General features: G+C 44.7%; 1 protein-coding gene across 4 annotated transcripts in view; it reads right to left on the bottom strand.

The window, feature by feature from the left end:
* The window catches only part of FLNB (filamin B), a 142,890-nt gene that overhangs the window by 77,948 nt on the left and 52,664 nt on the right, over positions 1–12,278 (bottom strand). For all 4 annotated transcript variants that reach the window (XM_044921341.1, XM_044921340.1, XM_044921339.1 and 1 more), the window contains exons 2-4: positions 9,201–9,449; positions 6,902–6,999; positions 4,491–4,638 (exon numbers count right to left, since the gene is read on the bottom strand). In XM_044921341.1, coding sequence (XP_044777276.1) covers positions 4,491–4,638; positions 6,902–6,999; positions 9,201–9,449 — 495 coding nt within the window. The remainder of the gene's footprint in view (positions 1–4,490; positions 4,639–6,901; positions 7,000–9,200; positions 9,450–12,278) is intronic.

Raw genomic sequence — 12,278 nt, forward strand, 5'->3', positions numbered from 1 at the left:
GTCTCAGTGAATGCATCTGCAACTGCCAACCGGCTGCTAACTGCAATCCGGCCAACGTCCAAGAGATAAAATTTAAAAAACCTCTAAACCCTTTTAAAAACTAGAGGAAAGGGCGCCTGGGTGGCTCAGTTGGTTAAGCGACTGCCTTCGGCTCAGGTCATGATCCTGGAGTCCTGGGATCGAGTCCCGCATCAGGCTCCCTGCTCAGCAGGGAGTCTGCTTCTCCCTCTGACCTTCCTCCTTCTCATGCTCTCTGTCTCTCATTCTCTCTCTCTCAAATAAATAAATAAAATCTTTAAAAAACAAAAACAAAAACTAGAGGATGAGATGTTCTCTATGCTTTCTGGTTCAGTTGGCAAAAATGAAGCAATGTGGCCACACAAGAGACAGAAAACTGCCCCTGCCCTTGGGTTCACCACAGGACAAAGATAGTATCTTAAGGCCCGACCCGTGTGGCCTCACGTGTGGCCCTGTTGCCTAAAATGACACTTGGTCCTCCTACTTAAGAAGAAAAAAGGGGCGCCTGAGTGGCTCTGTCAGTTTAGCGTCTGACTCTTGATTTCGGCTCAGGTGATGATCTCAGGGTCGTGAGATCGAGCCCCATGTCAGGGCTCCGAGCAGGGCATGGAGCCTGCTTAGGATTCTCTCTCCTCCTCTACCTCTGCCCTCCTCCCCAACACTGCCTTCCCCCACTCATGCTCACTCTCTCAAAAAAAAAAAAAGAGAGAGAGAGAGAGAGAGAGAAAGAGAGGGAAACAGAACTATCATATATTCCAGCAATCTCACTTCTAGGTATAGATGCAAAAAATTGAAAGCAGGGCCTCAGATACTTGCATATTCATGTTCACAGCAGCATTATTCATAGGAGCTAAAAGGTGGAAGCAATCCAAATGTTCACTGATGGAAGAACGGATGAGCAAAATGTGGTATATCCATGGGGTGAGGTATTATTCAGCTTTAAAAAGGAACAAAAATTCTGACACATGCCACAACATGGACGAATGCTGAAAACATACTAAGTGAAGTAGGCCAGACACAAAAGTACAAATATTGTATGATTCCACTTACATGAGGTACCTAGAGTAGGCCAATTCATAGAGACAGAAAACAGAATGGTGGTTTTCAGGGGCTGGGGGCGGGAGGAGGGGAGGACTATAGTTTAATGAGATTAGAGTTTCAGTTTGGGAAGATAAAACACGTTCTGGAGATGGATGGTGATGATGGCCATACAACACAGTGAATGTACTTAATGTCACTAAATGGTACATTTTAAAATGGTTAAAATAGGGAATGTTGTGTTATGCATATTTTACAACAAAAAAAATGAAAAAAATATGTATCTATGCATACATATACAGGTGTGTATTTTTTTTAAGGTGTGCTTCCTCCACAAGGACACAACACTTAAAAAAGAAAAAAAAAAAGGTAGATGAGGGGCACCTGGCTGGCTCAGTCACTGGAGCACATGACTCTTGATCTTGGGGTTGTGAGTTCAGGCCCCATGTTGGGGTGTAGAGATTACATAAAAATAAAATTTAAAAAAAAAAAAAAATTGGCAGATGAAGGAAATGGCAATGACTAGCCACATTCCTGACTATAGCAAATAGTCATTTTCTAGAAAACAGCATCGTGAAAGGAAACGTTTCACATTAACAATGGGGAAGCTGGACAGCCAGTGATAAGGTGACTGAAAACAAGCATTTTATGCCTTGATTAGATTCAATCCACCTGACCAGTTTTGTCAACAAGAGATTTATTTGGCCCTTTGAAGCCTTTTTTTTTTCTTCAATATTTTATTTGAGAGAGAGAGAGAGAGAACAAGTGGGGGGTAAGGGCAAAGGGAGAGGGGAAGCAGACTCCCCACTAAGCAAGGACACCCCCCCCTCCAGCACGGGGCTCGATCCCAGGACCCTGGGATTATGACCTGAGCCGAAGGCAGACGCTTAACAGACTTGAGCCATCCAGGCACCCCAGCCATTTGAAGCTTTTTGCCATGAAGGAAGCATAACCTTGAAAAATCCAAGATTCCTTATTCCAGCCACCACCTTTGGTTATGGCTCAGAGCAAGCAGTTTTAAAGCAAGCATGGACATGCCAACCTTCGAGTGAATGCACATCCGGGGAGGGCTTCAAACAAAGTCCCCAGGCCCTACACTGTCTTCACTGTATGTATACAATGATTGCATACAAATGATTGCACGGACGGCACCTTGATGCCAAAAGGAACCTCAAATGGCAAGTGGGTTTGTTCCAGAACTATCAGGCTGTCTCTGCTGTTCTAAATCATGCTAAAAAGACAGATGAAAAGAACCTGACCACTAAGATTGAGAACCACATACAGCACCACTGCTCTGGTTCTGTGTTACCTTAAGACTAAGCTGATACCAGGTGGGGAAATGCTATCTTCAAAGGGAATGAGTGTATGGGATATCCTGTTACAAGGCAAGTGCTCTGAACTCTTCAGAAAGTCAATGTCATTTAAAAAAAACAAAAACAAAACGGGGTGGGGGGGCCAGGTAGCACCTGGGTGATGCTGTTGGTTACATGTCCAACTCTTGGTTTCGGCTCAGGTTGTGATCTCAGGGTCGTGAGATTGGGCCCTGCATTGGGCCCCATGCTCAGTGCAGATCCTGCTTAAGACTCTCTCTTCAGGGGCACCTGGGTGGCTCAGTCGTTAAGTGTCTGCCTTCGGCTCAGGTCATGATCCCAGGGTCCTGGGATCGAGCCCCGCATCTGGCCCCCTGCTCCACGGGAGGCCTGCTTCTGCCTCTCACACTCCCCTTGCTTGTGTTCCCTCTCTCGCTGTCTCTCTCTCTGTCAAATAAATAAATAAAATCTTTAAAAAAAAAAGTCTCTCTTCAGAGCGCCTGGGTGGCTCAGTCGTTAAGCGTCTGCCTTCGGCTCAGGTCATGATCCCAGGGTCCTGGGATCGAGCCCCACATCGGGCTCCCTGCTCCATGGAAAGCCTGCTTCTCCCTCTCCCACTCCCCCTGCTTATGTTCCCTCTCTTGCTGTCTCTCTCTCTGTGTCAAATAAATAAAATCTTTAAAAACAAAAAAGACTCTCTCTTCCTCTCTCCCTCTGCCCCTCCCCACCTCCCTAAATATAATAATAAATAAACAAATTTTTAGGGAAAAAATTTTTTTCAGGGAAATTATTCTAGATTAAAAGAGTCTAAAGAAACAAGAAATATAATATGTGAATTTTTTTTTTTTTTTAAAGATTTTATTTGAGAGACAGAGAATGAGACGGAGAGAGAATCTGAAGCAGATTCCGCACTGAGCACAAGCAACCCTGGGCTTGATCCCATAACCACGAGATCATGACTTGAGCCAAAACCAAGAGTTGGGCGCTTAACTGACAGAGTCACCCAGGCGCCCCTGTAGTAAGTGAATTCTAATCAGATCTTGGTTTATAAAACAACAAAAACTATAAAAGATGATTTTAGGACAACAGGGACATGTTCATATAAACTGGATATTAGCTGATATGATACTGTTAATTTTCTTATGTGTGATCATTAATACGGTGGTTATGCAAGAGGATGCCCTATTTTTAGGAGAGGCTTGCTGATATATTGAGTGAACTGTCACGATGCCTGCAACTGATTTTCAAAGAATTCAACAATCTCACACACACACACACACACACACACACACACGAAGGGCTAGAGAAAACTATTGTGTTAGAATGGTTAGATTCTAGCAGAGGATATACAAGATAATTTGTGTGTCTAAATGCTATCCCAATGGTAGTTATAAAAATTAAGAAATATAATCCATTCCTTCCCTTCTCCATAAAAAAGGGAACAAATTGTACCTCACTGTGCTAATCTTTACCAGAAACCACACCAGGCTGAAATGCAGTGTTCTTAAAAAGCTGGTGTGCTTGAAGTCAGGTGCCAACCAGAACACCAAATGCCTCACAAAATGCCTTCAACCCACCATAATGTTCTGAGCACAACACTGCCCTGCAGCTGCCTTGGTGATCATAAATAGGATGTCTCGGCGAGGAAGTGTCTGGGGGTCACAATCGCTCCCCCCCCAACCTAGAAATCTGAAGCAGAAGGAGCATGACCAAAGGAGAAATGAATCAGCAGCCAGATGACCCAACTCCTGCTCCACCCCCATCTGCTGATGGTGGTGATCTGGGGTGGGCACCCCCACCTCCAGTGGATCGGGCCTCTGAAGCCTCATCTGAAAAATGCAAACAATAGTCCTCTCTTCGTCCCAGGATTACTGCACTAAAATCACAGCGCTACAAACCCCTCGTTCTCCATCAGGTTAAAGCAGCAGTGCCTAGATTCATGAAGCAGCAACGCTGGTCACAAACAAATGGACCGTGAGGTAAAAAACAGCTGATAAAGGAGGCCTGGGGTGTCTAAAGGGTCAAGCCTATACGTTCTTGATGCTACGCATCTTCCTCCTGAAGCCACATAACCATGTCTAAGACCAGAGGACAAGCCTCAAACCCAGCAAGACCAGTGCTTACCTCGGCCATAGGCCCTGGCTTTCTTCGGGTTGAGTTTGGGTTTTAGAGGAGCCCCGGGCTTGAGCTTGGCTTTGGGGAACTGGGACAGGTAAGTCATCACCGAGTGCTCGTCCACATCTGGATGAATAATTTCTTCAGGAGTGATGACCTAGAATAAAGCCTGGTAGGTGAACGCCCAGAACACATCACTTGTAACTGTCAAAGATTTGCAAATGTCTCTTAAGCCAAGCACTACAAATATAAGAAATTGAATCAAGCTCTAAATTAAGTGAAATTACATTAAAATGACATGCCAACGTCAGTGTTTTTAACCTTTTAGAGGTGTCAGTCTTCCTTTTGGAAGCTGAGGACCCCCTCCAGACAATTCTATATGTAATTTCCAGAGGTGCACACCCGTCCCCAAAAGAAAGCTCACTCATCCCCCAGAGAAACTTTCCAGAAGGGGTAAGCTACATCAAGTGAGAAGAAACAAGTACACAAGGGATTGGAGCATATTACCAAAAAGTATATAACTGTCCTTTTGCTTTGCTCATCTACTCATTGCCTACATCTCTAGTAATTCTGTTACTAATAAAAAATAGTAATAAATACAAGGTGCCAACACACAGCGATGTATTAGACATGTGGTCTTGTTCCAGACTGGATGTTTGTATCCTCCCGAAGTTCATATGCTGAAGCCATAACCGTCAGTGTGATGGTTTTAGCAGGTGTGCCCTTTGGGAGGTAAGCAGGTTGAGATGAGGTCATGAGGATGGAGCCCCCATGATGGGATTGGTGCCCTCATAAGAAGGGAAGGAAAGACCGGACCTCTCTGTCTTTGCCATGTGAGGACACAGAAAGAAGCCAGCTGTCTGCAAGTCACCAAGAGGGTCCTTCTCACCAAGCACTGAATCTGCTTGCACCTTGCTCTTGGACGTCCAGCTTCCAGATTTGAGAAATAAGCCTCTGTTGTTTACACCATCCAGTCTATGGTATTTTGTCATACAGCAGCCTGAGCTGACTAAAATGGGTTTCAAGACATTATGAGCTGTTCAAAGAAATAGGGAGGAAAGGAACTTCTCCTGACATGCAGCTTAGGAGCAAGATTATGCCCATGCCGGACAGGTAGGCATCCCCCCCACCCCGGATCCCCCAACGAAGGCATCACAGCCTCATGTCCACTACTTGACCCAGCCCTAAACAGTACAAAAAATCCCTCTGCCCCCAACAAGGGTGCTGAGAAGCTAAGGCGCTACTCCTCAGACCCAACAGAAGGCTCTGTCTCATGAACCAGGTTAACCAAATACAGATGAACAACATATATACCCAGCTTCCCTCACCCCACAGTAAAACAAAACAAAACAAACAAAAAAACACCAGAAAACATTCTGATAATTAGCGTTCAGCAACAAAACAGTTACTTGGGTTTGAACAGTTGCCTTCACCCATTCCATAAAATGTAGGAGGTGCGTTGATTTGACATTTCTTCCAGGCAGCTCCTTCAACTATACAGTGCCAACATCAAATGAACATCAAAAAGGAGATGGTTTTAGGTTTATAAGAGGAGATGAAAAACATACCAAACCACTTACTAAGGGTGGAAGAGCTAAGAAACGGGCCATGAGGCAGAGATAATGATGTCAAAACCAAACCAAAGAAATACAGGCAAGTTTTTCTACCTCCCAAGAGATCCTATTATAAAACACACAGAACTCAGCTCTGAACACCAGCTTAGACCATAATGTAACCTGTGGTGAGGTCATCCATCCATGGCATTGGCTACCTACAACTGCTCTTCAAACATGGGAGTCTGGGGCAGTTTTTCAGCTTCCTTGGAAAACCTTAGAAGACAGGACCTCAACTACGCAATGTGGCTACTGCGGATGGTATCCAAGAGTTACCCAATTTCCAAGTTCTCCTGTTATATTCCTGTGATAGGATTATGAGCAATACAAATTCTTCCACAATTTCCAATAATGGTAGGTTATCCTGGTATAAATTTTTTAAAAAGTTCTAAGTCCTGTGACTTCCCCTAAGATACTGGATTTAAAAAAGACTTTTTAAATATGTAAAAAGTGGTCAAATATTGGCTATTTCTTACAGTGCAACCCAATCATTAAAGTCTACATTTGCAGTCTGGTGTCCCAAGACAGTCTTTTAAGATCTTTGGAGCAAAAATACTACAAAATTTGCCACATGTGACAAAGAGCAGTATAAGATTTTTGAATGATCTATAAGCACCCAAGTCCACAAGAACCTATTATTATGGGTAAACTGAGGAAGATGGGAGCATGCCAGAGGCAATACTCTTTGAAGGCTCATGCTGAGGAGGTCAGACCACCTGGTAGACACAAAGAGGCATCCACAGAGGGCCAGAACAAGCTGGAGGATGGAAATAGCTTCACGGAACATGGCGCTGCTCGTGTATGTACCTGTGGGACCCCCAGCCAGTCATCTGCTTGCTGCATAGCTTCCCGTGCGTTATCCACAGGCTTTCGTGGATCCCACGATTCCCAGTCTGGGCACAGACCTGTTAACATAACACAAAAGATTCTGTTAGTATTAGCTGACTGAAGAGACTAAAGGAGGCCCCGTGCTTAAATTAAACCCCCTGGGTATCTTAATTCAGAGAGCAATTTCTTCCAAAAATCACAGTCAATTATATACCTTAAGGGCAACAAGTATAACAGATCTGAGTATGCCAGCATGGAAACTATTCTGAGACTAAGCTGAGACTTCTCCTTCAGGCTGTTATTTTCTCGCATTAACACAGAGATTATCCATTCCTTGAAGGTGTGGTATAAATAAATAAAGTCTGTAAAACTCCTTGGGCCTGGTGCCTTTTTGCAGGGTTTTTTTTTTTTTCCCTCCTACCACCTTCATACTTCTGTCCTCTGGTCACCAAATGTGTAGGATTCACGCCAGCTGGATATCCTACAATTTAACTCAAATCTGACATTAACTATGTGGAGGTTAGTGTCAGACCCCATAGGTGAAGGGCTCAATCCCATAAGAATGCCCCCTTCCTCCACTTTGGATGTCACCTGCAAGTCCAGGTTGTCACCTGGGCTTCTAACAGACCAGCTATAAATTGGAGGTTCCCACAACTCTTCTTCAATTCATATACTAGAGTGGCTCACCGAACTCAGGAGAACAGTTTAATTGCTAGATTACCAATTTATTATAAAAGGATACAACTCAAGAACAACCAGATGAACGAGATGCACATGGCAAGGTATGGGAGAAGGGGTATGGAGCATCCATCCCCTTGGGGTGTGCCATCCTCCTCGCACCTCCATGTGCTTACTGACCTGAAAGCTCCCCAAAATTTGTAGTTCGAGAAATTTTATGGAGGTTTCATTACGTGAAGTAGGCACGATTTGATTAAATCACTGGCCATTAGTGATTAACTCAACCTCCAGCCCCTGTCCTTTCCCTGGAGGTCAGGAGATGGGGCTAAAAGTTCCAACCCTCTAATCACATGGTTGGTTCTCCTGGCCCCACCCCCATGCTTAGGGGCTGTCCAAAAGTCACCTCATTAACATAAACTCAGGTGCGGTTGAAAGGAACCATTATCATGGCTCTTACCACTTAAGAAATTCCAACAGTTTTTAGAGCTCTGTGCCAGGAAAGGAACAAAGACCAAATATGTACTTCTTATTCTAAGTCACAATATCACAATCCAGTTCCTAGATACACCTAAAAAGACTATGCTAGCTTCTGTATAATTGAAAAATCCACATGCCCAAAAGCCCAAACCTAGAATCATCTTAAAAACCTTTGTAAGCACAAGAAGTATAGGACTGAAGTAAACATCCACAGGTTCAAACTGGTAAAGAGGTATCTTAAAATATGTCTGTAGGTGGAAGCAAGGAAGAAGGTGCCGGAAAATTAACTAATGCTGAGCTCTGAGTTAGTTCTGGATAACACTAGCTGATAGGCTCTCAAGGAAGAATGAAGCCTGGAGTCAGTCCTCCCTTCTTATTCAATACAGACTAGCCAGCTCTGTTTGCAGCATGGTGAGAACCATTTGCTTACTAAAAACGAATGTGAGTATTCGTAAATGGAAAATATGATTATTAGAGTAAATTTTTTATTAGAAACAATTTTGGGGGTGCATATAAACATGGACTCTGGTTTTTCTACTGAGTATGTACCAGCAAACTCTACTCATCAATCTAAACCCTCCAGTGAGGATAACCACTACCTTGGTATACACTCAACCACTCAGAAAAGGGTAGAAAAACCTCCAGCTGGATCCTGACCAAACACTATTTCATAGCAACCAGAAAGAAAAGGGTGGAGAAAGCCATATATAGTCAACCCAGCAGTCGATAAAAATGGGTACTTTCCACTCAATGGAAGTTTTTCAATTTTCATGCCAAGTCAACTAACAGGGCCATGTGTTTCTGCTGAAGTCAATGGGAAACCAGGCACCAACTGGGGGAAGAAGCAAGACTTTGGAGTCTGAAAGCTGAACCAGGGCCTGCTCCAAGAACTACGGGCTTCACCGGGAATTTGCGTAAACAACTGAGTTCGATGTTCAAAAAGTCAATGGATACACTTAGAAGGTAAACAGAACCATTTTTAGTTCCCTTTGCTCTTACAGTGGGCTAACACCAGGAGAATACACCAACCCCAGCAAACCCAGCTTGTCCCTGGAAAGCCACGAGGCTTGGGGTCCACAAAGCCCCATCCGAAGAGATGGCTTAGGCAGCCAAGGACACTTACCTGGAGCACAGCTGTCTACCAAGGCCCCCAGAGCCTTGCCATCTTGCCAGTTCTGGTTGAAGTTGGTGATGGGCAAGTAAGGGATCTTGTTCTGAATCCATCCCAGCAGCCTCTGCTTTGGCGTCTGCTTCTTGGCATCATCATCCCCTTCATCCTCCCACACGGGCATGGAGATGGAGTAGTGGAGGATCAGCGTCCACACCAGGCCCAAGATGAGCTTCAGGTTCCCATCCACGATGGCTTTGCTATCTGGGGAGAGAGGCACAGGCCTGAGCTGGCACATTCCCCTGGGTTGCTAATGAATCCTCGTCTGCTAGAGAACCACACAGAACCATTTCAGAGTAAAAGGATGTAATGTTAGAATTTGCTTCAGATGGGACGCCTGGGTGGCTCAGTCGTTAAGCGTCTGCCTTCGGCTCGGGTCGTGATCCCAGGGTCCTGGGATCGAGCCCCGCATCGGGCTCCCTGCTCAGCGGGGAGCCTGCTTCTCCCTCTGCCTGACTCTGTCTCTCTCTCTCTCTCTGATAAATAAATAAAAAAAACCTTAAAAAAAAAAAAAAAAAGAATTTGCTTCAGAATACTTGAGGATGAGAATAGATGAAACAAGTTTCCGAAATGTTTACCAGTGTCATCAGATCATGAGTACATGAAAATGCACTAGACTTTTATCTCTCCTTTTATATATGTTTGAAATTTCCCATAATAAAAAGAGCTTTTAAATTTTAAAGAAATCATTTCAGAAATACAAAAAGGGGCAGCTGAATTCCAGAGACAACCACCTGCTAACTTGATAGTATGTGATCTACCAGGTTATACGTGCATATATATATGTGTATGTGTTTGCTGCCCTGAATTTATATCATACTATACAATGGGTCTTGAAATTTTTTTTTCACCAATTGTTATGTCCTAGATATCTTTTCCCTATAAAAAGTTGTTTCTGTTTACACTCCCATCTACAGGTTTAAGAGGCCAGTTTCCCCTCAAATCTCATCATCACTGGGTGTTATCAATCATTTTCATCTCTGTTCTTCTCACAAGTTAGTCACTGCTAAGATAAAACCCCAATAGTTAAGCTAATCCAGCCAGAGAAAGTCTCTGTTGCCAGGAGCAAAAGTGACTGACCCAAGGTTATGGCTCCTTTCTAGTCTACTTCCAGCTTAACAGATCATGCAAACCCAGGCCCCTTCCAGGGATCTTCTAGGAATCTCACTCCTGCTGGTTTCTACCTTCTACTCCCTTGGCTTCTCTGTGGCCCTCTGTCCTCTTTCCAACCTCTACCTACATCCATCAAAATCCAAACATTATCAACAAAATCTCCTCCTCTACCCCCCCACACTTCCCCTATCTATCCCATCTCACTTTCTCTCTCCCTCTGCCTCCCCCCATTCTCCCCCTACTATCTATCCCGCATCTCTCCCCCCCACACTTCCCTTCCTATCTACCCCCATCTCTCTCTCCCTCTCTCTCCCCTCTACCTCCTCCCATACACTTCCCCTATCTATTCACCCACCACCCCCTCAGCTTCCTCCACCCTCTCCCCACCAACCTCCCCTGTTGAACCCCCCCATTCTACCAGGACCCCAAACTGAAAATGTCAGAGCCATCTTGGACTGCTCCTTCAAACCCCAGGTTGTCGTTTCTACAACACGTCAATTCCCTCTCTACCTACATCTCTTGGCAAATCCTTTTCTCCACCTTCCCAGTAAATATGTGCCCCCCACCCCCACCCCAGAGTGCTCAACAGCCATGAAGCTGAACCCTGCTCACATAACCTTAGAACTATCTTTCTGGTCATGGGACGCCTGGGTGGCAAAGTCGGTTAAGCATCTGCCTTCAGCTTAGGTCATGATCCTAGGGTCCTGGGATCAAGCCCCACATTGGGCTCCTTGCTCAGCGGGGAGCCTGCTTCTCCCTCTCCCTACTGCTCCCCCTACTTGTGCTCTCTCTCTCTGACAAATAAATAAATAAAATCTTACAAAATAAGAACTATCTTTCTGGTCAGTACCTCTGTGCTTCCAAAGTCACCAATGGTCCCGAATGCCCACAGTCCAACTCCTTAGACATACAGCACCCTCAGAACCCCCAAAGCCAGCCTGCTTTTTCACCCTTGTCACCTCCTCCTGCCATAGTTCACACTGTAGACTCAGAGACTCCTCATTCCTGGACCACATCCTGCTTTGAACCCCTTGGACCTCTCCATGTGTTCTGTATTCCCTTTGATGGGAAGACCCTTCATCCCATCCTCCTGTGGGACAACCCCTGGCTCCTAAGTCAAGGGCCAGATCCAACAGCTGGTGGCGCTTCGCTCCCACCAGCATGTGTGTGACTGTGCCAGGGCCCACTCAAGACAAAAACCAAGCCTCCGAGCCCCCATTCCAGGATTACGAGCACCTGCTAGGGAGTAACTGAGCCTCTGCCATCTTGGAGCTCCCTTTACCGTGTCCCACCCACCCATCCACCACAAACCACCTGAATGTCAGTTAAACACACGCAGGATTGCACTTAATGAAACCCAACTACAACCACATGAGAAATATACACACATGCTAATAAGCAATAAATGGAATGCCACTTAAAACCGAAAGGGTGGAGGCTTTTCTTTCTTTTTTTTTTTTTTTAATTAACCTGTTTATTGTTAGTCCTCTTATAAGAAAAGATCTTCTTGGGTGCCTGGGTGGCTCAGTTGGTTAAGTGACTGCCTTCGGCTCAGGTCATGATCCTGGAGTCCCGGGATCGAGTCCCACATCAGGCTTCCTGCTAAGCAGGGAGTCTGCTTCTCCCTCTGACCCTCCTCCCTCTCATGCTCTCTGTCTCTCATTCTCTCTCTCGCAAATAAATAAAATCTTAAAAAAAAAAAAAAGAAAAGAAAAGATCTTCTTAACAGGGCACACCCAAACCCACAAAAACCAAAGGTACCTTTATGATTGCAGATTTAGTCATAATAAAGCTTGATCATGTAAAACTATGCAGAGTAAAGATTATCATGAACTGGCTGCTAAGACACTCTAGATTTGAGCAATCCTCAAAGTTAAGGTGCCCAAAGATTTTCTATGTAATGAATTGTATAAAGAATAA

Source organism: Neomonachus schauinslandi, chromosome 1 (assembly GCF_002201575.2).
Source record: "Neomonachus schauinslandi chromosome 1, ASM220157v2, whole genome shotgun sequence".
Classification (NCBI taxonomy): domain Eukaryota; kingdom Metazoa; phylum Chordata; class Mammalia; order Carnivora; family Phocidae; genus Neomonachus; species Neomonachus schauinslandi.